Below are 26,726 nucleotides of genomic sequence, written 5' to 3' on the forward strand. Positions count from 1 at the left end.
CGTCCAGGTCCTGAGGCAGCAAAGCATCCCCAAACCATCACACTACCACCAACATTCTTGACAGTTGGTATTAGGTTCTTACTGTGTAATGCAGTGTTTGGTTTTCGCCAGGCATAATGGGGCACACGCAACAGTTGCGGCTAAAGCTGGCATAACTAGTTATTGAGTGTAAGTGGGCAATTACTTTTTCACACAGGGGAATTGGGTGTTGCATAACTTTGTTAATGAAATAAATAAAAAAAACAATTTATTTTTGTTATATTTATTTGTGTTATTTGTAAACTAAGGTTCCCTTTAACTACTACTAGGTTTTGGTTGAAGATATGATAACATGCAGTATCAAAATATGCAAAAATAGAGAAAATCAGAAAGGAGGCAATACTTTTCACGGCACTGTATAAAGGTTTATTCAATGCAATTCATGCAACTGTTGCACTTTTGTTGCACTATATTCGGGGCGTGTCTATCTAGCTCCTACGATGTCACGCCATACCCTATAACTTTCATACGTACGCTTTGAAACAACGACAGCATCAAAAGGCTGAAGTGTGGAAAGAAATAGCTTGCAAATTAAACTGTTGCTGACCGTTGTGGAAATATTGACATCAGGTATGTTAATTAAAGTATATTTAATGCAGCCAACCAGTAAATTGTAAACGATACCTGAGGTTATTGTCGTTTTGACGTGATACTGAAGAGCCAGGAAAGACCGAGAAGTAAAACGTCGTTAGCCAGCAATGTCAATGGCAGCTACTGGTAACGTAGTTAGCTAGCTAAATGGCTGACATTCGACTCACATTTTGTTGTCGATGAATATAAACAAACTGTCCTGATACAATGTTTTATTTGTAGACTTGTGCTTATATTATTGTTGGCAATTGGAATTTAGCGAGTGAACGTTAGCTAACTCGCTCACTGTTTCGTATAATCACAATTTGCTTGATTGGGGGAGGGGGCCTTCGTTAGCCAAATTGGCTGCCTAGCTAGGATAGTTTGACGTCAAGTTACGTTAGATGTCTGGCTTTCATGCCAACGCCCCCTTCAGCTAGCCGAATCATGGTTTGGGAGCATTATGTTACACTACCCAAATATCTAGCTAGGTAGAATTGACTAACTCAAATTGACATATAGGTTGTAGCCTGAAATTAGCTACCTACTGTAGCTTCCTAGTTACACTTTGTCCTCTCACAGCTAAGTAGCTAACGTACCTGTCATGTTGAATCCATTGCGTATGTGGCCTGATGTAACTGGGCAATTGTTAACTCGTGTGCGATTACGATAATGTTTCATCACATTAGACAGAACTGTTAAATATTTTTCGGTAGTTAGCCGTAATAGTTTCTAGTTACTGGGGGTGGGGTGTTTTAGGCCTAGATCGATTTACATTAGTTGTGTGTTGGGTTAAGCAACTGTCGCTAGCTAGCTAAGTAAATCTGAACATTTGAGACTCAGAATTGAGGTTTGAACTCAGGAAGGCCATAACTGAGCTGCACTTGGTCAAAACACGATTACGGTTAGGGACAGATCGACATTTACTGTGGGGGACGGTTGTCAAGTTATTTTTTTCCCTTTGGGGTGGGTTGTGTATTTAATTTTTTGGGGGCACAGGGTAGGGTATTGAGTTTTTTTCCCTCCTGGTTTACATTCGCTCCTCTGCTCATTTTCCCTATAAACAATGTCTCAACTTTTTGATATTACCCTAATAAAGTTTAGAAACGTTTGGTATGGCGTGGCTATTTGTATGTTTTAGTTAATGAAGGCCTATGATATGAAGGCAGTGTGCCCCGGTGCTCCAACTGACTCCACTAGAGGTGAGGAAGACTGTTTCTGGCCTACCAGAGTTAATGCTATAATCTAACACGGAACCCAAACCGGGTGCGCGCGTGCACTGTCGTGCATAAATGTGTTTTATCCCCCTACACCAAACCGACCACTACACGCAGGTTAAAATATCAAAACAAACTCTGAACCAATGACATTAATTTGGGGACAGGTCAAAAAGCATTAAACATGTATGGAAATGTATCTAGTTAGCTTCCACTTGCTAGCTAATTTGTCCTATTTAGCTAGCTTGCTGTTGCTAGCTGATTTGTCCTGGGATATAAACATTGAGTTATTTTACCTGAAATGCACAAGGTCCTCTACTCAGACAATTAATCCACACACAAAACGGCCAACCGAATCGTTTCTAGTTATCTCTCCTACTTCCAAGCTTTTTCATCTTTGAACTTGTATGGTGATTGGCATCTACACTTTCATAGTATTACCACGACAACCGGCAAAACATTTCGTCTTTCAATTACCCACATGGGTATAACCAATGAGGAGATGGCACGTGGGTACCTGCTTATTTAAACCAATGAGGAGATGGGAGAGGCAGGACTTGCAGCGTGATCTGCGTCAGAAATAGGAGTGACTTCTATTTTAGCCCTTGGCAACGCAGATGCTCGTTGGCGCGCGCAATAATTGAATAACATGGATTTCTAAATTTATTTTGCGACAAACGCGGCATGTCCGGTCTGGTTAGCATATAACAATATGTTTATCTTTCTAGAAAATATTATGTTTCAAAATTAACCTCTCTGGGCTAGGCGGGACGAAATCGTCCCACCTACGCAACAGCCAGTGTAATCCCGTGGCGCGATTTTCAAATACCTTAGAAATGCTATTACTTCAATTTCTCAAACATATGACTATTTTACACCATTTTAAAGACAAGAATCTCGTTAATCTAACCACACTGTCCGATTTCAAAAAGGCTTTACAACGAAAGCAAAACATTAGATTATGTCAGCAGAGTACCCAGCCAGAAATAATCATACACCCATTTTTCAAGCTAGCATATAATGTCACAAAAACCCAGAAGACAGCTAAATGCAGCACTAACCTTTGATGATCTTCATCAGATGGCACAGCTAGGACATTATGTTATACAATACATGCATGTTTTGTTCAATCAAGTTCATATTTATATCAAAAACCAGCTTTTTACATTAGCATGTGACGTTCAGAACTAGCATACCCCGCAAACCTCCGGTGAATTTACTAAATTACTCACGATAAACGTTCACAAAAAACATAACAATTATTTTAAGAATTATAGATACAGAACTCCTTTGTGCAATCGAGGTGTCCGATTTTAAAATGGCTTTTCGGTGAAAGCACATTTTGCAATATTCTGAGTACATAGCCCAGCCATCACGGCTAGCTATTTAGACACCCACCAAGTTTAGCCCTGACCAAACTCCGATTTACTATTACAAAAGTTTGATTACCTTTGATGTTCTTCGTCAGAATGCACTCCCAGGACTGCTACTTCAATAACAAATGTTGGTTTGGTCCAAAATAATCCATCGTTATATCCAAATAGCGGCGTTTTGTTCGTGCGTTCAAGACACGATCCGAAGTGTAAATAAGGGTCACGAGCATGGCGCAATTCGTGACAAAAAAATTCGAAATATTCCATTACCGTACTTCGAAGCATGTCAACCGCTGTTTAACATCCATTTTATGCCATTTTTCTCGTAAAAAAGCGATAATATTCCGACCGGGAATCTGCGTTTAGGTAAACAGAGGAAAGAAAACAAAGCATTCGGTCGACGCGGGCACACGCCTGAGTCTCACAGTACTGTAACCAGCCACTACCCAAACGCGCTACTTTTTTTCAGCCAGAGCCTGCAAAGCCACGATTCAGCTTTTTGCCGCCTTCTGAGAGCCTATGGGAGCCGTAGGAAGTGTCACGTTATAGCAGAGATCCTCAGTCTTCAATAAACAGAGGCAAGAAGAACGACACCTTGTCAGACAGGCATGAAATCTTCTCAGGTTTTGGCCTGCCATATGAGTTCAGTTATACTCACAGACACCATTCAAACAGTTTTAGAAACTTTAGGGTGTTTTCTGGGTTCGAGCCCAGGCTCTGTTGCAGGCTCTGTTGCAGCCGGCTTGCGACCGGGAGGCCCATGGGGCGGTGCACAATTGGCCCAGCGTCGTCCGGGTTAGGGAGGGTTTGGCCGGCAGGGATATCCTTGTCTCGTCGCGCACTAGCGACTCCTGTGTCGGGCCGGGCGCAGTGCACGCTGACCAGGTCGCCAGGTGTACGGTGTTTCCTCCGACACATTGGTGCGGCTGGCTTCCGGGTTGGATGTTCATTGTGTCAAGAAGCAGTGTGGCTTGGTTGAGTTGTGTTTCGGAGGACGCATGGCTCTCGACCTTCGCCTCTCCCGATTCCGTACGGGAGTTGCAGCGACGAGACAAGACTGTAACTACTACCAATTGGATACCACGAAATTGGGGAGAAAAAGGGTGTAAAAAAAGAAGGCTGTATTTATTCCATGCCATTACTGTACTAATCAACAGCAATGTCTAATGTCTATCTCATATCTGTTTTGTTTCAGGAAATTTTACTCCTGTGACAGGGTCCAACCAAATCCAGACAAGATGAACGTGTTCGATCGAAGTATAAATTTTGATTCCCTTTTTAAATTTTCCCAAATGTAAGTATCTTGGTTTACTGTTTCCACACAATATCTGATAACCGTAAGGAGACTCACTGTCACCATGACTGTGTCATCATCATGAGTCATTCATTGAACAGAAGCAGTCTGTACTGGTCACAAACTGGTTTTGCTACAGACAGTGATGTGTTACTAAATTAGAATATGACTAGATAGGCCTAACTGATAAGGAGGCGGACATTTTTTGTTAGTGTATTTTCTGTAGCGCTAAACCTGTTCCTCGTACAATTAAAAACTCTCCCCTCTATCTTAGCTCCCGCTCCACTCAGGCTACAAACCTAGATAATGTTGGGTAGGGTAGTGATACATCAATTAATCTGTGGATGTTAGGCTTTGTGGGTGTTGTATGTGGAAGAGTGTGTCAATATAGTTTTCTCTTGTCTTGCAACTTAATGAAGAAAAGTCAAATCTATCCATCTATTCCTTATACAATACAGCTCCCACTCCACTCAGCTGCACCTGAAGAATGTCTACTCCAGCCTGGCCCTGTGCATGTTTGTGGCTGCAGCAGGAGCCTACGTCCATGTCATCACCAGGTTCTTCCAGGTAAGCAGAGGCAGTGGGAACAAGTACATCCAAACTGAAGCACTTTTATTAGTGTGCTGTGATATTTAAGGGCCAATGCAGCGTTTTTATTTTATTTATCTCAATATCAGATAATTCCTGGGTAACAATTAAGTACCTTACTGGGATTGTTTTCAATTAAAATGGCTCAAATCACAAATGGCTCAAATTTGATTGTCACATGCTTCATAAATAAAAGGTGTAGACTGTGAAATGCTTACTTACTGGTCCCTTTTCAACAATGTAGATAATTTTTTGGTGAAAAAGTGACGCATGGCTATATACAGGGAGTACCAGTACTGAGTCGATGTGCAGAGGTATGAGGTTGTTGAGGTAGCTATCAAGTTTTATTGGTCACATGCAGATGTTATTGCGAGTTTAGCTAAATGCTCGTAAGGACTAGAAGTGAGGCAGCCCTCTATCGGTGCCATCGTTTTCTATGTTAGCTATGTGCATATAGGTAGGGTTAAAGTAACTAGGCAACAAGATAGATCATAGACAGTAGCAGCAGTGGGTAACCATTTAATTAGCTGTTTAGCAGTCTATTGGCTTGGGGGTAGAAGCTATCGAAAGAGAACCAAAGCACACTTCATTAAATGAATTAAAATGCCTTTATTTGTATGGCATGTTTTAATGGAACAAAGATTGAAATACTCTGACGCGTTTCGGCTGCATGGCCTTCATCGGGGGAGTACAAATATAGGATGATACAATGTCGTCTTTTGAACAAACCATTTTCCAATCAACCCTAATTGAAGAGGGAGTGGTCACAGAACAGCTTATAGTCAAAATTAATTGAACACCTAGTAAACAACACTATACATTCATCTTTGAAATAGATATGCTATCAAAATGCACATCAAGGTCAGAAGTATTAGAACCACTAGAAAACAAAGTAATTCTAGCCTTGAATAGGACTGGGAAAAACTGAGAATAGGAGAGTCATACATTTATAGTACACTAGATGATGGCTAACATGGACCAACACAGTCCAAACATAGCATAGGGCATTATGTCCACTAGATGACAGCGAAGGGACCACTAAGACCCTACAGGAATTATGAAAAATCCATGTCTTCCTTTTAAACCAGGGTACTTAGTGGGCTGTTGTTTGTAAATCCCCAAACTTTCCCTTTGGGTTAGCAGTCCCCCTTTCTTCTAACTTAGGCCTGAACATGATCAATACCCATAGCTTGTAGGGAGGCAGGGTTGCCATGGTGTAAGTACTTGTAGTCCCTTGCCACGGTGTCTTTTTATTTTATTATAAAAATGAGGGGGTAGATTGGAAATGATGCAGGCAATTACATTGATGGAAGTTACAATCTATGGGGTAGTCTTTGTTGCCTACCTGTGTGGCGTACGTGTGTCCCGTTAAGCCAAGGTGGGGCGAAGTACGGGCCGTATCCCGCCCGCCGGGCACTTCAATCCAACCTACTAGACATTATTATAATTACATTTTCTTTACCCCTTTTTCTCCCCAATTTTGTTGTATGTAATTGGCAGTTAGTCTTGTCCCTTCGCTGTTACTCCCGTACGGACTCAGGAGAGGCGAAGGTCGAGAACCGCGTGTCGTCCGAAACACGACCCAGCCAAGCAGCACTGCTTCTTGACACAATGCCCGCTTAACCCGGAAGCCAGCCGCACCAATGTGTTGGAGGGAACACCGCACACCTGGCGACCGTGTCAGCGTGCATGCAGTATCCAGTATCTCTAGAGGCGTAGCTAGCACTGATGCAGTGCCTTAGACCACTGCGCCACTCAGGAGGCCCCGCGAGACATTTAAAAAAAATTACTCATTCCATGATATACAAACAACCTCCAATAGATGGCGCTGTAGCCTGGCAGGGTGCTCTGTATTTAGGCCTACAGTCAGAATTCAGAATGAGCTCAATCATCATAGCCACTTCATTGCTTGATGACTTTTGATGTGAAAAATGAGAAGTGGACTCTGAATGTCGTGTGTTTTTAAAGAAGAATGGACAGCAAAATACCTTTTTACTAATATTGGACATAAGGCGGTATGTCTGATATGCCAAGTTGGTGTTGCTGTTTTTAAGGAATATAATCTCAATTGTATTTTTCAAGCAAGCATGCTAACTACGCTAGACATCTGTCCTCTCAGGAAAAGGCAAGGAAGGCCTCAACTTGCCACAAACTTAAAAGCCCAACAAAATACGTTTACTAAACGGTGCTCTACTCAAGACTCTGTAACTAAGGCAAGCTACATAGTGTCACGTAAAATCGCAAAGCATAGCAAGCCTTTTGCTGAAGGGGAGTTTGTGAAATACTGCATGGTGGAGACTGCTGGTGTACTTTGTCCTGAGAGTAAAAGCCAATTCGAGACAATCTCCAGGCGCATGGAAGTGATAGGTGATGGGCTAATCTCCGAGTTGAAGAAAAAGCAGATGGCTTTGATCTTTTTTGTTTGTTTCTATAGCACTGGATGATAGTACTGACATCAGAGACGCTGCTTAACTTGACATTTTTGTCAGAGGAATAAATGAGAACTTCTTGCGTTGGACTCAATGATGGGAACAACCAGGGGCTCTGACTTGTATGACAGGGTGTCTGCCCGCTTGGGCTGTGGTGATTGGATAACTGTAAATATGGCTTGCAATTGAGATGAGAATTGTTCCTTAATCTGCTTTCAAAAACAAACCATTCCAAATGAAACCGATGCTCTTACCATATGTTTCACTCAAATTTGAGAATAGTTTTTTTTATACACCTACTGTTACATTTTGCATGTCTCCAGTCGTTTATAATATCTATTTTTAAGTTTGCATATTGTGACTAAGTTTGTACTTTACAAAGGTAGAGATGCAGGATCTGTGCGTGTTTTGACTCTGTGATGTTATAAATTATATCAATATTGTGAAATTTGTTCATAAAACAAGGGTAGAGATGGTACAAGGGTAGACTTGTTCTGCAAGCATATGTACACCTACAGTACACTAGTAGTTGCATGTCGATGTGGAAATGAATAAAGGCTTCACATGTTTTGTCACGCATATAGTAAGTGGCCCTTCACTTGGTTTCAAAAACTCAATGTGGCCCTTGAGCCAGAAGGTTTGCCCACCCCTGCACTAAGCGGTCTTGAAGGCGTCTCTTTGTCTGTCCAATGTAGAATACCTTGCACTGTGGACATTCCAATCGGTAGATGACATGAGTGGTTTTACAGTTAATGAAAGGCTTGACTTGATACTGCGTGCTAGTTGCATTCAAAAGAGCCCCTGGGTTTGTGTTCTAGCCTAATCTTTTGAGTTGCAATTTTACAATTGTCATTTAGCAGGCGCCCTTATCCAGAGCAACGTACAGGAGCAATTAGGGTTAAGTGCCTTGCTCAAGGGCACGTCGGCTCCGGATTCGAACCAGCAACCTTTTGGTTACTGGCCCAACACTCTTAACCGCTTGGCTACCTGCTGCGAAGGTAGTTGTGGACTAATTTGTTATTCAGGGTAAGACCTCTCTTAAAGCTTATGTCTGGTGGCTCTGGGAAGACTTTTTGTAGTAGCGTATCACTTTCATGATTCCCCAATTATTTTTAATGATTCTTTTAATGTTCTCTGCTTCAGTGCTACATTTTAGACCAAAGTACACTCTCTGGTGCATCACGAGGAGCTCCCCTCTACAAAAAGTCCTCTCTGTCAAGACGTCCAGTCCTTGTCCCTGCTTCTTTCAGAACCTGACTGCTGTAACCCTGGCTCAAGAAGTGAGACTCCCAATTCAGCAGATTTGACACTAGTCTGTTTACTGATTCCAAACAGTCTGCAGAATTTGCAAATCTCCATAAGCAATGTTCTCTCTTAGCCTTTTGGGGCTGTAAACTGTCTGTTCAGGGTCCTGTTGGTTCCAGACTTGGTGCAAGGGTACCGCTTGCCTTGCGGTAGCATAGAAGTCTATTGCTTTGGTGGCTGGAGTTTTTGACAATTTTTAGGGGCCTTTCTCCAACACTGCCTGGTATAGAGGTCCTGGGTGGTGGGGAGCAAGGCCCCAGTGGTGTACTGGGCTGTACTCACTGTTAGAGGTCTTCACAAGTCCAAAAAAACTTTTGCCACACGGAGTAGGCTCTGACTGTAGCCTATTGCTGCTTTGATGACTTATGACTGGCCAATAGCAAGCTACATGTGCAACGCTCTACTCGTGAAAAGGAAGAGCAGCAGCATAAATGATAAAATGTTTCCCCACAGCAGCAGTCATGTTCAGATCTGTACCAGTCCTTCCAGCCAAGTCAGTTAAAATTGCACATGCTCAAGACCGTAACAATCAGATCTGACTCAGACCCGTGAAATTATTTAGAATTCTGGATCTGGACCCGTTTGGGTCCTGGATCGGGTCACGGGTATTCGGGTACATGCGGATCTGAAAGCCCATGCCAAATCTTTTCAGCCCGCTGTGGGGGAAGAGGCACTATTATGCCCTCTAAACAACTATGTGGGTGTTTTTGGACTGTTAATTCCTTAGGGATGTGGACACAGAGGAACACAAAGCTCTTGACCCGCTCCACTACGGCCCCATCGATGTAGATGGGGGGGGGGCTCCTTTTGTCTTGGTGAAGTTGAGGGAGAGTTTGTTGTCCTGGCACCACACTGCCAGGTCTCCGTTCTCCCTATAGGCAGCGTCGTCGGTGATCAGTCCTACCATCATGTCGTCAGCAAACTTAATGATGGTGTTGGAGTCATGCACAGCCATGCCCTCATCGTTGAACAGGAAGTACAGGAGGGGACAAATGCCACGTTCAGAACAACTGGGAACAAACAGGTTTCTGTACCAAATATTAAGTTCTGCTTTTCTGATGTATCAAATACTTATGTCATGCAATAAAATGCAAATTAATTACTTAAAATCATACAATGTGATTTTTCTGGATTTTTGTTTTAGATTCCGTCTCTCACAGTTGAAGTGTACCTATGATAAAAATTACAGACCTCTACATGCTTTGTAAGTAGGAAAACCTGCAAAATCGGCAGTGTATCAAATACTTGTTCTCCCCACTGTATGCTCGCAGGCCAGGTAGTCTAGGCCTAGTTCTTTCTATGTGTAATCGGGTGCGCGTCTTTACTCAACATAGACAGGAACGCTCCCAAAAAAACTTGGAAATGGAATAAAATAACTAAAACTTGTTCCTCACAAGTGTAGCATAGGTTGTGAGCTCTTCAAACATCTTGTGTACTCTGACAATGAGAACAGGAAACAACTAGTAATAACCTATTGAATGCATTAACAGATTACCGTCACCAAACAAACATTGGAGATTAGAAATGAAGGTTAAATGTACTACTGGTTATGTATGAAATGGTGAATTGATGGACACTAACAATCAGAGGCAAACAATTCACACAATGAAGCGATAAAATAAATGCGAATGAATTGGGGGGGACTCTAAGCCACACTCCCCTTGACACATTTAAAATGTTTACCGAAGACACATTATTTCACACATACTGTAGGCCTAAGGAATTCTCTCACAAATGGTGTCAGGTCCAAAGCAGTAGCCATTGTATGGGGAACCAATGCAATTTCACTTATTTGATCACTTAAATTGATTGGCGCGCTGAGGAAAATACCCTTGTGGCACAGGTGCCTTACAATGCCAATGCATGTCTTAGAGTGATGACTGTGCCATCCCGCTGCCTCCGCAATGGATTAGTCTGAGACCGGCGCCAACAGACCAGTGTCTCGTGTGCCATGAAATAAGTCATTTGCAACTTCTCAATTCAAAAGTCTCAGTTGACTAACTGCCTATCGACCAGTTGAATTAATGGGTTCAGCCCTAATTCAGTCCCAGGTTCCTGAGCTTGGAGAGGGCTACGGTGTTGAATACTGAACTGTAGTCAATGAACAGCATTCTTAGAGGTATTCCTTTTGGTCAGGTGGGTGAGGGCAGTGAGGAGTGAAATAGAGATTTCATCATCTGTTGGGCCGGTATGCAAATTGGAATAGGTCCAGGGTGTCTGGGATGATGGTGTTGATGTGAGCTGTGATCAGCCTCAAAGCATTTCATGGCTATAGACATGAGTGCTACGGGGTGACAGTCATTTAACCTTGGCGTTCTTGGGGACGGGGACTATACGCGTCCTGGTGTTCCGTCTGGCCCCGCGGCCTTGCAAAAGTTTACTTGTTTAAAGATCTTATTCACATTGGCTAGGGAGAACGAGATCACCATCTGGAACACATGGTGCTCTCATGGCTCGTGTTGCCTGCTTAGAAGCGAGCATGGAAGGCATTTAGTTCGTCAGTTAGGCTTGTGTCACTGGGCAATTTCCCTTTGTAATCAGTGCAAGCCCTGCCACGTCTGTTGAGAGTCATAGCTGGCGTAGTGGGATTCGATCTTAGTCCTGTATTGATGCTTTGCCTGCTTGATGGCTTGTCGCAGGTCATATCGGGATTTCTTATAAGTGTCCGGATTAGTGTCCTGCTCCTTGAAAGCGGCAGCTTTAGCTTAGTGTGGATGTTGCCTGTACTCAATGGTTTCTGGTTGGGATATGGTCACTGTGGGGACGACGTCGTCGTTGCACTTATTAATGTAAATATTGATGACAACTCTCTTGGTAAATAGTATGGTCTGCAGCTTATCATTATGTATTCTAACTCAGGTGAGCAAAAACTTGAGACTTCCTTATCATTAGAGATTGCGCCACCAGCTGTTAAGACACACCCAATCTCTCATTGTCTTACCCGAATCTGCCATCCAGTCTTGACGATGCATAAAAAAACTGTGAGATGTACAGTACCAGTCAAAAGTTTGGACACCTACTCATTCAAGGGTTTTTCTTTATTTTGACTATTTTCTACATTGTAGAATAATAAGTGAAGACATCAACTATGAAATAACACACATGGAATCCTCTGACCACTGCCTGGCATAGAGGTCCTGGATGGCAGGAAGCTTGGCCCCATTGATGTACTGGGCTGTACGCACTACCCTTTGTAATGCCTTGCGGTCAGATGCCGAGCAGTTGCCATACCAAGCGGTGATGCAACCAGTCAGGATGCTGTCGATGGTGCAGCTGTAGAACGTTTTGATGACCCATGCCAAATCTTTCTATTCTCCTGAGGGGGAATAGGCATTGTCGTGCCCTCTTCATGACTGTCTTGGTGTGTTTGGATCATGGTAGTTAGTGATGTGAACACCAAGGAACTTGAAGTTCTCGACCTGCTCCAGTACAGTCACATCGATGTGGGCGTGCTTGGCCCTCCTTTTCCTGTAAGCTGAGTAAGCAGAAAATCCAGAGCTGCCGACTTGTTGAAATATACATTTTTGGCCAAATTGAGGTTAGTGATCGCAGTTCTAATATCCAGATGCTGTTCTCAGTCATAGGAAATTATGGCGGAGACATTATGTACAAGAAAATCTAAGATCAGCGTCACAAAATAGCAGAATTGGTCAGGAGCCTGTAAGACTGCTGCTATCCACTGCAGCGCCATCTTCACAGAGCAATTTCTAAAGCAGGAATTTCACTAGGACTGTCGGAGTGGTCTGAGTGGGGAGGGGGAAAACTAGCTGTTATTGTAGGATGGTTGGAACTCTTTTGGACCAGGCAACATTTTTTTTCTATTCCTCAATTGTCCAGTGGTGATCGTGTGCCCACTGAAGCCACTTCTTGTTTTTAGCTGATAAGAGTGGAACTCTGGGTGGTTGTCTGCTGCAATAACTCATCTTAGACAAGGATCGATGACTTGTGATTTCCGAGATGTCGTTCTTCACGCCACTGTTCTACTTCGCCGGTATTTATCTGTTTTGTGGCCTGCCTGCTAGCTTGCACTATTCTTGCCATTTTTCTTATGCCCCCCCCCAACGAGCTGTTTTCGCCCACAGGATTGCCGCTGACTGAATAATATTATTTTTTTGTCGCACCGTTCTCTGTAAACCCTAGACACTGTCGTGTGTGAAAATCCCAGGAGGGACGAGGTTTTTGAGATACTGGCTCCAGCGTGCCTGACACTGCTTTATATAGCAAGCCATGGCCACGTAACTCACTGTTTGTAGGAGCGATACGTTTTCATGAACGGGTGGTGTACCTAAAACTTCAGTGTGTCTGTGTGGGGGGGTAGATTTCACAAAAGATGGCCATATAACATATGATTGGTAATGCTTTGAAGGTTTTTCATTTAACTGGTGAATGACAATCACCATTGATGTTATTACATTATAATAACTGTTGCTGTGTGTTTTGTGTCCATTAGGGTGGGATGTTGACCATGCTGGGCTCCCTGGCCATGATGGCTTGGCTGGCTATGACTCCCCACAGCCCTCTGACTGAGAAGAAGAGACTGGCCATCCTCTCTGGTTTTGCCTTCTTCACAGGTAACCTCATCTGCCCCATAGCTCTGTCAGAAAAGAGCCTACACAGTGTGTGCACTCATTCAATCACCCTCATGCATTTAAAAGCAGTGGATTGGTGCAAACATGGCTGGAGGGAGTTTTCACCGTAGAGATCCTATTAAATTACGAAAGAGAGTATTTCATAAACCCTGAGTTCCAGAATGGGGTGAAATTGGCAGCCATAGATGCGGTAAAGAGGTCAATCGAACTTGACCACAACAATGGAATTGCCATGGAAGCTCTTGGTGGAAAGGTCCTGAGTCGCCTCATTGCCCCCTAGCAAAATGAGATTACATTTTAGGCTATTGTTTAAATGTGTATTAAAAATCGAAGTATAATGCTTGTATGAACGGGAGTTATCATTTAGCAGTCACTTCTTATAAACCCGAAAAGGGACAAGTTCTACATGTTTTACAGCAAAACCAGCCAAATGTATCGAAATTGTACTTTAGCAACCACATTGTGGGCCTGTTACAATACATACAACTTGACGGATGACAAAAATCCCTTTTGTTAGATCAGATTTGTTGAATGTGGGCCAATCTGGTGACTCTTTTACCGCGTCTGTATTGGTTATGGAGAAATCCAAACCAGTCTTATTGGAATGAATGGCAGTCGAGGCGTAATCATTTTATTTATTTTTAAAGGAACACAGACAATAACAAAAAGCAGCAGGAATGGTCATGCAGTAGGTAAATAGAATTAGAATAGACCACATAGCCTATACATCCATACACTGAGTGTAGAAAAAGTTAAGGACGCCTTCCCAATATTGAGTTGCACCCCGCCTTTGCCTTCAGAACAGCCTCAATTCGCCGGGTCATGGGCGCTACAAGGTGTCAAAAGCGTTTCACAGGGATGCTGGCTGGCCCATGTTGATGCCAATGCTTCCCACAGTTGTCAAGTTGGCTGAATGTCCTTTGGGTGGTGGACCATTCTTGATACACACAGGGAACTGTTGTGTGAAACACAGCAGCGTTGCAGTTCGTGACACAAACCGTTGCTCCTGGCACCTACTGCCATAATCCGCTCAAAAGCACTTAAATATTTTGTCTTTCCCATTCACCCTCTTAATGGCACACATACACACTCCATGTCTCAATTGTTTCAAGGCTTCAAAATCTTTATTTAATGAACCTGTCTCTTCCCCTTCAAGTTACATCAATAAGGGATCAGAGCTTTTACCTGGTCAGTTGGTCATGTTTTGTACACTCAATGTATATTGCCCACCTGTGCTGCATCAACCTACCCACCTGGTGACCACCCCAACTCACCCAACCTGATCTCATGACATTAAATACAAAATCAAGCAATTGTGATAAAATCAGCAGGGTACACTTTTGCACATGAGTAACAAGTAAAGAAAATGATAATGAACAGAATCTTTTGGGAAATAAAGTCACTACAGTAGTTCTTCAATAACCAGCTGTCAATTGTTTTTGTCAAACCTGACGACGTTCTACAGTCTTTACTGTAATGACATAAGTGGTGAATTATCAATATCCTCTACGGGATCGGTTGCCCTAAACCGGGACGGTTGTTGCTAACGTGCACTAATGTGACATAGACATGTCTTATATGGGCAGAAAGCTTAAATTCTTGTTAATCTAACTGCAGTGTCCAATTTACAGTAGCTATTACGGAAAAAAATACCATGCTTTTGTTTGAGTAGAGTGCACAACAACACTTCATGGCAACTGGTTTGATACATTCACCTCTGAAGCTAAGTAATGTACTTACATTCAGTAATCTTGCTCTGATTTGTCATCCTGAGGGTCCCAGAGATAAATATCTAGCATAGTTTGATAAAATTAATTTTTATATTCAAATGTAGGAACTGGGGTCTACAGTTTGACCCCACTGCTGTATCTTGCTCCACACCCACCCTACCTGGCCATCTAGATGTATATAAGTTAATGATCCATCATGTATGATATTCCTGGGAGTGTGTAAATTTATTTTTTTGTTATTACCATAGAACATACAAAAATGCTATCAAGTTATGTACTTGAAAATGTATCAATTGACTAATTTGGCACATTTGGGCAAACTCCAGGCAGACTTGATACAAAATATTGTGCAGTAATGTAATTCTTCAGTGGATCAGTATGAAATGTTGCACACTGCTGCTATCTGGTGGCCAAAATCTGAATTACATGCTGACTCCTGTCTGAAAGTATGGCCTTTCGTATTTCAAAGATGATGAAATAAAAATAATAGGGAAAATGCATGTTTTTTTTGTTTGGGTGAAAGATAGGGTTTACAGTTGTGTGCGTACTTTCACTACAAAGTGTGTATCTAACACTGGGAAAGCTGGCTGCGCAAAATCCCACCATCTCATCCCAACTGTATCCATATTAGGTTACCTGTCTTGAGTTAACCTCTCTAGGGGGTGTGGGACGCTACCATCCCACCTGGCCAACATACAGTGAAATTGCAGAGCGCCAAATTCAAAAACAGAAATACTCATAAAAATTCATAAAACATACAGGTGTTATACATCGGTTTAAAGATTAACTTCTTGTTAATCTAACCACGGTGTCAGATTTCAAAAATACTTTACGCCGAAAGCAAACCATGCGATTATCTGAGAACAGCGCCCAGCAGACAAATCATTACAAACCGTAACCAATGTATCACTTACCTTTGATCTTCATATGGTTGCACTCCCAAGACTCCATGTTACACAACAAATGTTTGTTTTGTTCGATAAAGTTCCTCTTTATATTCAAAAACCTCCGTTTTGTTCCGTAATCCATTTGAACAAAGCGCGGTCACAACAGACAGACGAAAAATCAAAGTACCATAAAAGTTTGTAGAAACATGTCAAACGATGTTTATAATCAATCCTCAGGTTGTCTTTGTCATAAATAATCGATCATATTTCAAGCGGACAGTAGCTTTGTCAATAGAAAAGGAAAAACAAGAAAGGCACGCTCCCGGTCACGCGCAGGACTCATGTCTGGAAATTTCCACTGTCCTCTCATTGAAAGTGTTCTTTCTCCCTCATTTTTCAGAGTAAAAGCCTGAAACAATGCCTAAAGACTGGCCACATGTAGTGGAAGCCATAGGGATCGTGAACTGCGTCATAAGTCTTTGTATGGTGGATAGGCTTTCAATGGAAAAACAGCCATTTCAAAATAATAGCACTTCCTGGATGGATTTTCCTCAGGTTTTCGCCTGCCATATCAGTTCTGTTATACTCAGACATTATTTTAACAGTTTTGGAAGTTTTAGAGTTTTCTATCCAAATCTACCAATTATATGCATATCCTAGCTTCTGGGCCTGAGTAGCAGGCAGTTTACTTTGGGCATGCTTTTCATCCAAAATTCCGAATGCTGCCCCCCTACCCTAGTGAGGTTAACCTGAACAACTTTAACCTGTTAACTTTCAAGGATTTGGATAGAACATACCGTGTCAGTTGTGGTCACAATAAAATCCACTGACAGTCGAGGAATAGCTAATCAGCATGTACATTATCCGCCTTTAACAATAGTCCAGACCGACTCGTGTCCATCTTCCTGTACTAGCCAGCTCTCGTCGTTGCTGTTTTCAACTCACTCCAGGCTAGTATTGATGTAGTATGTCTTTCTGAACTGTCATACTAGTCAGTTAGTAATCCCGCCAGAGAAGCGTCCTTTTATCCATGCCGAACTTGGTGCAAAACCACACCAAAGAAAACCTAGCAACATTAAAAGCTGTGCTGATTGGTCAGTTCGGTTGTTCCCTGTAACGAAGTAAAGGTTTGTGATAAAAGGAAGAACGCTAGAGTGAATCCCCAAGAAACAATGCGATCCCTACCTTGCATTTTCCCTAATTTTGATATTTTATTTTATTTGAGTGATTGCAGCCAGACCAGAGAGCCTCGACATCATGGATAGTTGCATTGTTTTTAGAGGTAGGTAAGCTGTGAATTATCACTAGCTTACAACGCCGATTTTTGCCTAAGCTGCCTAGTTGTGTGCACCGTCTAGTGATGGCTTAGTGTGTTTACGAAATAACTATTGAGATACTTAGCAACATGACATTTGTGCTCGTTTACAACTAAAAGAGATGCTGCATAGCTAGCTCTAGCTGAATGGGCAAAGCAAGCGCCCTTGATTCACTATTACTGACAATCATTTTAGCCATCTACAGTTGCTTGCCTTTCGTTTAGCTAATTTCAGATGAGGCCGTGAAACTGCGAGTCTCCCATGGTTCGTGGCATGGCAGGCATGGGCATACTCAAAACTCCCTGTTCGTGGGGATTCCCTCTAGCGTTCTTCCTCTCTCACGCGCATTTACTTTGTCAAATTGAGTTTCCAAACTCTGACTGATCAGTGTGGCTTTGAATGTTGCTAGGTTACCCGTGGGCGTGGTTTTGCACCAAGTTTGGAGTGGATAAAAAGGACGCGCCAGAGAACAAGTCTGAATGCTGGCCATCATGTAAACTATGCAGCGGCACAGCAATACCCACTGTTGGATTCTGGGTGAAACTTTGAACATTGTTATACTCCGAAGTATAGGAACATTAGTTACAGAAGAGACATGCGGGGTGCCATAATGAAGCTTGGTAGGGGCTGAGTGCAGGGAACACGATTGCATGTTCTCCCCTTATCAGTGGAAGTACTGATAAGGGGAGAAAACGTTGAAGGCTCATATAACTTAGCTCCCTACTTAGCAATAATGATGCAATGTTTAGCGATTAGGAGACTCCCACCCAAAGTGGGGTATGAATACTACCACGGGGGAAGCCATGTCCGAATTACAGCTGTATCGACCCTTTAGAGAAGCTTAACCAAGTTGAATTCTTCCTGGGCTCCGTGAGTTATTTACTCTGAAAATTAGAACCTAACATCGCTAATCCTCGTCAACCGCTCCCCGCAAATTGAGAAAATCCTCCTCCTTTGGACTGGAAAGTTAACATTTCTGTGCCACGTTTGAGTGTGACAGCAGAAATGCTTGGAATCTGCTTTTCTGAGACCAGTCCCTTGCCTGTGAAAAGGCCAGATGCTTTGCATTGGTGTAGTTGCTGTAGTCTGCCATGACTTGGATCTCCTGCCCGGCCAGAGTGGGAACGTCCTTCCTAGCCGCCTTCAGAATGCAGTGTCGGTCAGTGAATCTGCGCACCTGGAAAATCAAGGTTCGGGATCCGGCTGAGTTGCCAATGTGCCGGCCTATGCAAAGAGCTCTCATAACTTCCAGTTCGGTACCAGCCAGCTCTGGAAGTTCTCTTGATGAAAGAGTGCGTTCTGGCCCTATTCTCACACTTTTCTGTTGCATACCCTCGTGGCGAGCCATTTTTCTCCTCCATCGTCCAATTCTGGTTTGGCCCTGAGTCGACTTCTTACATTTGTCAAGTCTATTGTCCAGCTTTGCACTCAGCTCAAAGTTTTTTTTTAAATGTATTTTTAACATCAGTAATGCACTTGGAAACGTAATCCTGAATAAAATCCAACTTTGTTTGTACTCCACTAAACTCTGAGGCGATGAACTCTTGTTGGTTTACAATAGCTTCATTTAACATGGTAGCTAGCGCTTTGTTGTCAGGAGATTTCTTTGATTTAGCTTGTAAAGCGTGGCGTGTTATCGTAAGTTAATAAATACTGTTACAGGTTAGCTGTGTTAAATCAACTGAAATGCTTCCGAAAAAGCAGCCATATTTCTGCAGGTCACGTGACTCCCATCAGTTGGAGGCATAATCCTGATTAGACTTGAGCAGGAAAATTTAAGTGAGGCATGTGATATCAGAAAATGTATAATAGAATTGTCAACCTAAAAATATTGTCATAATTATAAATACATTTTATTCAGGTTTTAGAAATTCGGAATAAATATCCTCTAAAATATGTAAACAGACAAATGTCTCCCTTTTTTTGTTTTCTTGGAAAGCTGTGAGTGCTATTATGATACAATATCCATGATTTCAGCCAGTGTGTGGCTGTAGATTGACTCCATTGTTTGAATGGAATGTTTGCATATTGGCAGATAATTTATGAAATTATTTTCTAATTATTTCTTTACGTGGATGGCTAGCTAGTGAACAAACATTAAAATGCAAATTCATTCTTCAAACTCATTGTGTAAAATAATCTGATCACAATGGCTGACCTTTATCCCATCATAAGAAGGTTCATGTCCATTCCTAATTCTATGGTTTCTCCCATGTACCCTCCCCTCATGGGAATGAGTACACACTTCCAAAGAAAGGTAGAGAATCGGAATGCAGCCTATGTATTTTTAGCTATTGAAGTAGTCATGAGCTGATGTTTTCTTCTTCATTTCAGGTGTTGGTTTGGGCCCAACCATGGATTATGTCATCTCTATTAACCCAAGGTAAGATGACAGTAATAATGTGTATAGTAGCTAGTTCCTTTCAATGTTTCTTTCTCCTGAGGTGACTGAATGAGCCTCACATCTCTCTGCTTCTCCAACCAGCATCATTGTGACAGCCTTCCTGGGGACATCCATCATCTTTTTGTGCTTCACGCTGAGTGCCCTCTACGCCCAGCGCAGGAGCTACCTCTTCCTTGGAGGTAAAGTGCTGAACTTTCTTATTCATGCATAACGGACCAAATAATGAAAGACGAGCACTGTAGTTTTGAGTTCCACGAAGTGGGTTTTGAAGCGGTGACTTATTTTTTTGCTATCTATAAATAAGGATAAACCACCTGGTACTGACAACCTGTATGGTAAATTGCTGAGGTTGGTGGCGGAATGCATTGTGACTCCTGTTTGTCACATCTTAAATGTAAGCCTAGAAGAGTGTGTGTGTGTGTGTGTGTGTGTGTGTGTGTGTGTGTGCCCTCAGACATGGAGGCAAAGGTCTTTCCGCTACCGAAGAATAGCAGTGCTTAGCAAACTTTTTGGGGAAAAAAGGTTTTTTCAAATGTAGTTATTTTACAGAAAACAAATTAACAACCGACTTCAGCATGCTTATAGGGAAGGGCGCTCCACATGCTCGGCACTGACACAAATGACAGATGATTGGCTGAAAGAAATTGATAGTAAGAAGATTGTGGGAGCTGTTCTGTTAGACTTCACTGCAGCTTTTGATGTCATCGATCATAACCTATTGCTGAAAAAATGTAGGTGTTATGGATTTGCATCCTCTGCCTTATTATGGCTTGAGAGTTACCTATCTAATAGAACAGAGGGTTTTTGTTAATGGAAGCCGCATGCAATTTCAGCTGTGTGCATACCGCAGGGCAGCTGGCTAGGGCCATTGTTTTCTGTTTTTACTAATGACCTTCCACTGACCTTGAATAAAGCCAGTGTGTCTATGCACGCTGACGACTCAACAGTATACACATCGGCTGCCACAGTAAAATAATTAACACCCTTAACAAAATCAAATTTATTTGTCACATGTGCCGAATAAAACAGGTGTAGACCTTACACTGAAATGCTTACTTACAAGCCCTTAACCAACAATGCTTTAAGAAGTTTTAAGAAAAAAGCATTAAGTAAAACATTTAAATAAAAGTAACAATTAAACAGCAGCAGTAAAATAACAATAGCGAGGCTATATACAGGGGGTACCGATTAGTCGAAGTAATATGTACCTGTAGGTAGAGGTAAGGTGACAATGCATAGATAATAAACAGAGTAGCAGCAGTGTAAAATAGCGGTCTGGGTAGCCCGTTGATTAGCTGTTCAGGAGTCTTATGGCTTGGGGGATAGAAGCTGTTAAGAAGCCTTTTGGACCTCGACTTGGCGCTCCGGTACCGCTTGACGTGCAGTAGCAGAGAGAACAGTCCATGACTAAGGTGGCAGGAGTCTTTGACAATTTTTAGGGCCTTCTTCTGACACCGCCTGGTATAGAGGTCCTGGAAGGTAGGAAGCTTGGCCCCGTTGATGTACTGGGCTGTACGCACTACCCTCTGTAGTGCCTTGAGGTCAGAGGCCGAGCAGTTGCCATACAAGGCAGTGACGCAACCAGTCAGGATGCGTAGAGCTCCAGTCAGTTTTCGAATGGGTAACTAGCAATAGGCTGGTTCTAAATATCTAAAACTAAAAGCATAATTGTTTTGGGACAAATCACTCGCTCAACGCTAAACCTCATTTAGATATTATTGAATAATGTGATTGAGCAAGTTCAGGAGACTAAACTGTTGGGTGTAACTCTAGATAGCAAGCTGTCATGGTCCAAACCTATAGACTCAATGGTTTCTAAAATGAGAAGAGGTCTGTCTGTCCATTATAGGGCGACGCTCTGATTTCAGTTGACCAGAGAGGTCCCCCTAGTTTTGTCACACCTGGACTACTGCCCATCTGTGTGGTTCTGTGCGGTAAAGAGGGACATCGGTAAATTGCACTTAGTCCAGAACAAAGCAGCACGTATCGCACTTAGGTGTACAGAGGGCAAGTGTCAGTAACATGCATGTCAATCTCCCAAAGTTGAGGAGAGACTGACTGTATCACTATTGGTCTTTGTGCGAGGTATTGATGTGTAGAAGGTACCGAACTGTCTGTTCCAGCAGTTGGCACAAAGTTCAGACACTCATTGGTACAACCAGAACCAGGTCCAGAACAGAGGCTTGGAAACACACCGTATTAAATAGAACCTTAACTACATGGAACTCTGCCGCACCAGGTATTTAAAAAAATATATATATAAACTTTATTTAACTAGGTAAGTCAGTTAAGAACAAATTCTTACTTGCTATGACTACCTACCCCGGCCAAACCCGGATGACGCTGGGCCAATGGAGCGCCATCCTATGGGACTCCCGATCACGGCCGGTTGTGATACAGCCTGGATTCGAAACAGGGTGTCTCTAATGACTCCTCTAGCACTGAGACGCAGTGCCTTAGAACGCTGCGCCACTCGGGAGCCCAAGCTAGCAATAAGAACATATTTAAAAAACAGATTACTGCGCAAAGGGGACTGTAAAGAGACAGTCATTTTATATGTCTTGTTTTGTCATTTGCACTTATGTATTAGACCTAGATTGTGTGTGTGTGTACTGATATGTAGGCTGTGTGACGTTTTTTTATGTATGTATTGCGGTCCTTGACAAATAATGTTCTGTATTATGTCATGTTTCATGTGGACCCCAGGCAGAGTGAAGGGGATCCTAATGAATATCAAAGTGTTCTGTGCTGCTAACCAGATATTGTGTCATGTAAAGGAACTGAAACTATAGAAAGTAAACTCGCACACCTTGAAGTGCTACTAGGTGCGTAGAGGAAAACGTGTACTCATATGGTGAACCAAGAAGCCTTGCGTTGTGTCTTAGGTTGATTGATACGTTTTTTCCATGGTTACACTTAGTGCCTAAATTTAAGTAAGCCCATTTTCCGAACCCTTTTTTTTCACAGTGTGCTGGAGTTTTCCTTTTTATTAAGGAACTGAAACTTACCACTCTGGATTTAGTGAGACTGTGCTCACTAAATAACTGTTACCAAATGCACATACCCCAAGTCCTTAATAAAGAAGTTTCCAACATTCTATTCTGTTCATTTATTAATCGCAAAAATATTTCTGTCTTTCAGGTACTCTGATGTCTGGACTGTCCATCCTGCTCGTGGTCTCTTTCCTCAACATGTTCCTGGGGTCTGTCATGTTGTTTACGGTAAAGAGGAAAACAACCCAATATTGTCATGTTTGCCGTGTTTTGATCCATTATTATTGCTACACAGTGATGTCCAATGCTTCTCTTCATGGACTTAGCTATTAGTTACAGTATGACTTAGTGCGCTGATCATTTTCACCAAGCATTTCTCGCTCTCTCGCTCTCTCTCTCTCTCCGTGTGTGTGTAGGCTCACATGTACCTTGGCCTGGTCATCATGTGTGGATTTGTGCTGTTTGACACTCAACTCATCATTGAGAAGGCTGAGATGGGAGACAAAGACTACATCTGGTAAGGGACACACTCTCTGGGTCTGGTGATGAGGGTGAGTGGTTAGATGTTGAAACACGTTTTTTTTCCCATTGTCATCTGGAATTTAGTCTGTCAGCCCGTGACTGTAAATTTAAAATGTTTAATTGGTACCGCTCCTAAAGTTAGGAGCACAACATAACATTTGGGGGCACCAGAAAAAAGGATAAACTTTTTTTTTTTTCAGAAACTTATATTGGGCATATATGATTTTGACTTGAAGCACATGTTGTGCCATAGAAACTAATAGGTAACCCTGTAAATAGATTTGTTAATTTATAAAAAGCTAAAATGTTGATCTAAATACCCGTCACTGAAAATGAGTTATTTCTGGAATATTAGATTTCTACATAGTTATGGCCCTATAAAATGTAGCTTTATTTTTGTTAACATAACTTCCTGTTTTTGTTTTGCCCAAATTCCGTTTAGTTTTTTCAGGTTTTCACTTTTTTTAAATAGAACATCCAGTTTTGTTTTTCTAAGTCCACAACAATACTTAAACCACATCAGGAGACTGCTTTTCTAAGACATTTACATTTTGTTGTGTAGTTACCCTTTAATTCAAGTGCACACCATGCAGCTATAGCAATATACTGTTGTTTGGTTAAAAGTGTTTCTATAGCGTGTGTGTGCGCAGAGTTTGCAAAACAAATGCCCAATGGATTGATGCAAAGAAGCATTATATCTTTCTGCCAGGTAGGCATAGGCTACTTTGTACTTAACATTTTAATTGAGAAGGTTTTTGAGAAAGCCTTTCCATCTACCAGAAGGCAGTTGCCGTTAGCGATGCTAATGATTACACAAAGTGGTAGACATACGCACGAACGGCACCACGCGCACACACAGATGGGACATTCCTGTGCTTTGCATATTCAGAAAGTTGCAGGAAATACGAATCCCTGATCCATTCTGTTCATGTCTCATGATATACTTGGGCAAATTGAATGAATCTTTAAAAATGTTTGGGCTAGAAACAATCCGTTTTGATGTAGCCTAGTATTGGTGCAACCATATTCGCTAACGAATCTGTTGGCTTTTCTCTAAGGCACTCAGAAACAACAGTACAGTGAAACGTAATCATTACAACAATTATTATCTGGTTGCTTTTTTTCTAGGCGCACTGGTGCTCCCAAAGAGAAATTCCAGGTCGCACAAGAAAATATTAAGGAGCGTATTATGGTTGCACTTTAGATTGAGAAGAAAAGATTGCACACACAAAAAAATACAGTAGGGTATACAATACAATTGGTATGCACTTGGTAATTGGGGCTCTTTTACAATGAGCTTATCAAGTGTTTTGTAAGATATGTGATAACACTTCTCTTTTCACCCTGTTGAAGGCACTCTGTGGATCTCTTCTTAGACTTTGTGACCATCTTCAGGAAGCTCATGGTTATTCTGGCCATGCATGAGAAGGTACAATATTGACAGTGTATTGCTTTTTATATAGTATACCGACTATAATACACTTCCACTATCTCTCATACACATTGCTATGTTTTGAACCATAGAAAAACATGAACTTAGGACCAGAAAGCATTCTAAATACAATATGTACGATAAACCAGCATATTGTACATTGTAGTAATGTTGCACTTTGCACTGCTAGGCTAATAATGGTTTAATGTCAGTTAGGTGAAGTGTTCTCTTTATTTAGCAGGACAACAAGAAGAAGGAGAAGAAGTAAATGTGGAGGAATGCAAGCAAATAAAAGATCTGTGACTTGGAATTGTATCAGGAGTGCTTCTGGTGCATTCACATTAACTACTTAATTATTCTAATTATTTAGACCATTTTTGATTTTGTACTTTGATATAGTGTCTTAATTGTTAGGAATCGATTGGTTGGATTTGGAATTTGGCTTTGGCGTAAGGTTTGACGTATTTAAAAGTTGATGTTAAGGTTTTAGACGTCCCTGTGTTTTTTAGTTTTTTTTAACTCCCGTTTTGAAGGGATGGTGTAGTTAACTAACATACTTATTTCGATTAGTTATTTTTTCATTGTCAAGTAACAATTTGAGACAATTTGTTCTTTGCTCTTCCATCTGATTAAGTAGGAAATCAATGCCTCAAATCATTTTAAAAAGACCACTTTTTATATACCAACTGATTAAAAGTACAGTATCAGTTTGGAGTTGTGCGAGGTTGTTAATTCTGTGAAAATTATCTGTCCATTTGGGAATTCTGCCACTTAAATAATCCACACACTATATTAGTCTCAATTATGACATCACAGGCTTTTTGTTGCGATGAGTAATGAAGAACATGATGCGTTTGTAAGGTGGTCATTTACATGGGGTATCATTTATTAACAAATTACAAATATTACTACTGCTATTACAGTACAATCCCTTTTTACTGAAGTCATGCATTTGTAACATTTCCCCATGAATGATCAGAGTAATTTACTGGTTTAATTTAAGGCATTGATTCTCTCTGTGAGGCTGCTCTAACCAGTCTTTTTGTTGTAGTTTGTGCCAATAGGGGATCTTGTCAGTTTCTTTTAATAAGATGCAAATGATAGAGCAGACAGCTTTGCATCTTAGATGTTAAATATCCAGACCTTGCACGGACTCATCTATTGAAACATAAATGACTGCTATAGCAGTTGTATGATATTTTTCATTGTAATTGCTGGTGGTGTCGTCTGCTATGGTGTCAAGAAAGTGATGTTTTATGGATCGACTTGTATTGAGAAGTGTAATATATTTTCCTGATAATTACTTTGTCAAGCTTGTTCTCTTTCCACTACTAACAAAGACTCATTCAGTGCTTGAAATGGAGGTGATCAGTAGAGAACCTGTGTTTCATGTAATTAGGTGACATGAAAGAAATCCCACTAATCTTCATGTTATTCCCTATGTGCAGGGGTAACAACATTTATTTTCAAGGTGCACTTACAGTTTTATTGAGAAGTAATCTCTTGTGACAGGGGTTACGGGATTAATTGAGAAGGTATGGCAGTACTGCCAAATTCAAACTATTCTAGTCAATTAACTCACTGAATCACATGGCATAGCATCCAGTTACCAGTCAGAACGCGTCCTCATCTACCCAGTAATACCTTGGCTAAAGGATTAGCCATTACAAATGTTTCAACCTCTCGCTTGATGTTGGTAATCAAGATGAAGTGAAATTTACTTTTTCTGATATGGGGCGTAGTCCTTAATTTTTTTACCTTTTTAATTGAATGACATTGAACAGATAATCTGGCAGTCAAACATCCTCTGCTATGCAGCTCAAGGCTTTATTTTCTTAGAAGTGCCAATAACAATACAAGTTTACCAAACTAATTACCTGTTGCTTTTCAACTGAGGATTTTACTGTTTCAAAAATGAAATAACTGCATATCTTATACTGTGAAATTTGTTTTGCTTTTACGGGAATTACTGTTGTAATTCTGCTACATTTAATGTAATTTAAATTTGTTAAAATAAAGTTTGATTAAGTCAATGACA

General features: G+C 41.5%; 1 protein-coding gene across 2 annotated transcripts; it reads left to right on the top strand.

Moving 5' to 3' along the window:
* The first annotated feature begins 437 nt into the window (after window positions 1–437).
* LOC100196653 (testis enhanced gene transcript (BAX inhibitor 1)) lies at window positions 438–26,726 on the top strand. Of its 2 annotated transcripts, none has more exons than XM_014132289.2 (10): window positions 438–609; window positions 4,395–4,493; window positions 4,952–5,060; window positions 13,266–13,386; window positions 19,672–19,720; window positions 19,823–19,920; window positions 22,883–22,962; window positions 23,151–23,251; window positions 24,610–24,685; window positions 24,927–26,726. In XM_014132289.2, exons 2-10 carry the CDS (start codon window positions 4,438–4,440, stop codon window positions 24,954–24,956), a joined length of 720 nt encoding a protein of 239 aa, XP_013987764.1. In that variant the 5' UTR covers window positions 438–609; window positions 4,395–4,437; the 3' UTR covers window positions 24,957–26,726.

Source organism: Salmo salar, chromosome ssa12 (genome assembly GCF_905237065.1).
Source record: "Salmo salar chromosome ssa12, Ssal_v3.1, whole genome shotgun sequence".
Classification (NCBI taxonomy): domain Eukaryota; kingdom Metazoa; phylum Chordata; class Actinopteri; order Salmoniformes; family Salmonidae; genus Salmo; species Salmo salar.

Excerpts from the sequence above, each read along its gene's own strand:
- LOC100196653 (XM_014132289.2), top strand. The coding sequence starts at position 4,438 with ATGAACGTGTTCGATCGAAGTATAAATTTTGATTCCCTTTTTAAATTT. Across the intron at positions 13,387-19,671 it reads TGGTTTTGCCTTCTTCACAG|GTGTTGGTTTGGGCCCAACC; the intron begins GTAACCTCATCT and ends TCTTCATTTCAG. Across the intron at positions 22,963-23,150 it reads GGTCTGTCATGTTGTTTACG|GCTCACATGTACCTTGGCCT; the intron begins GTAAAGAGGAAA and ends GTGTGTGTGTAG.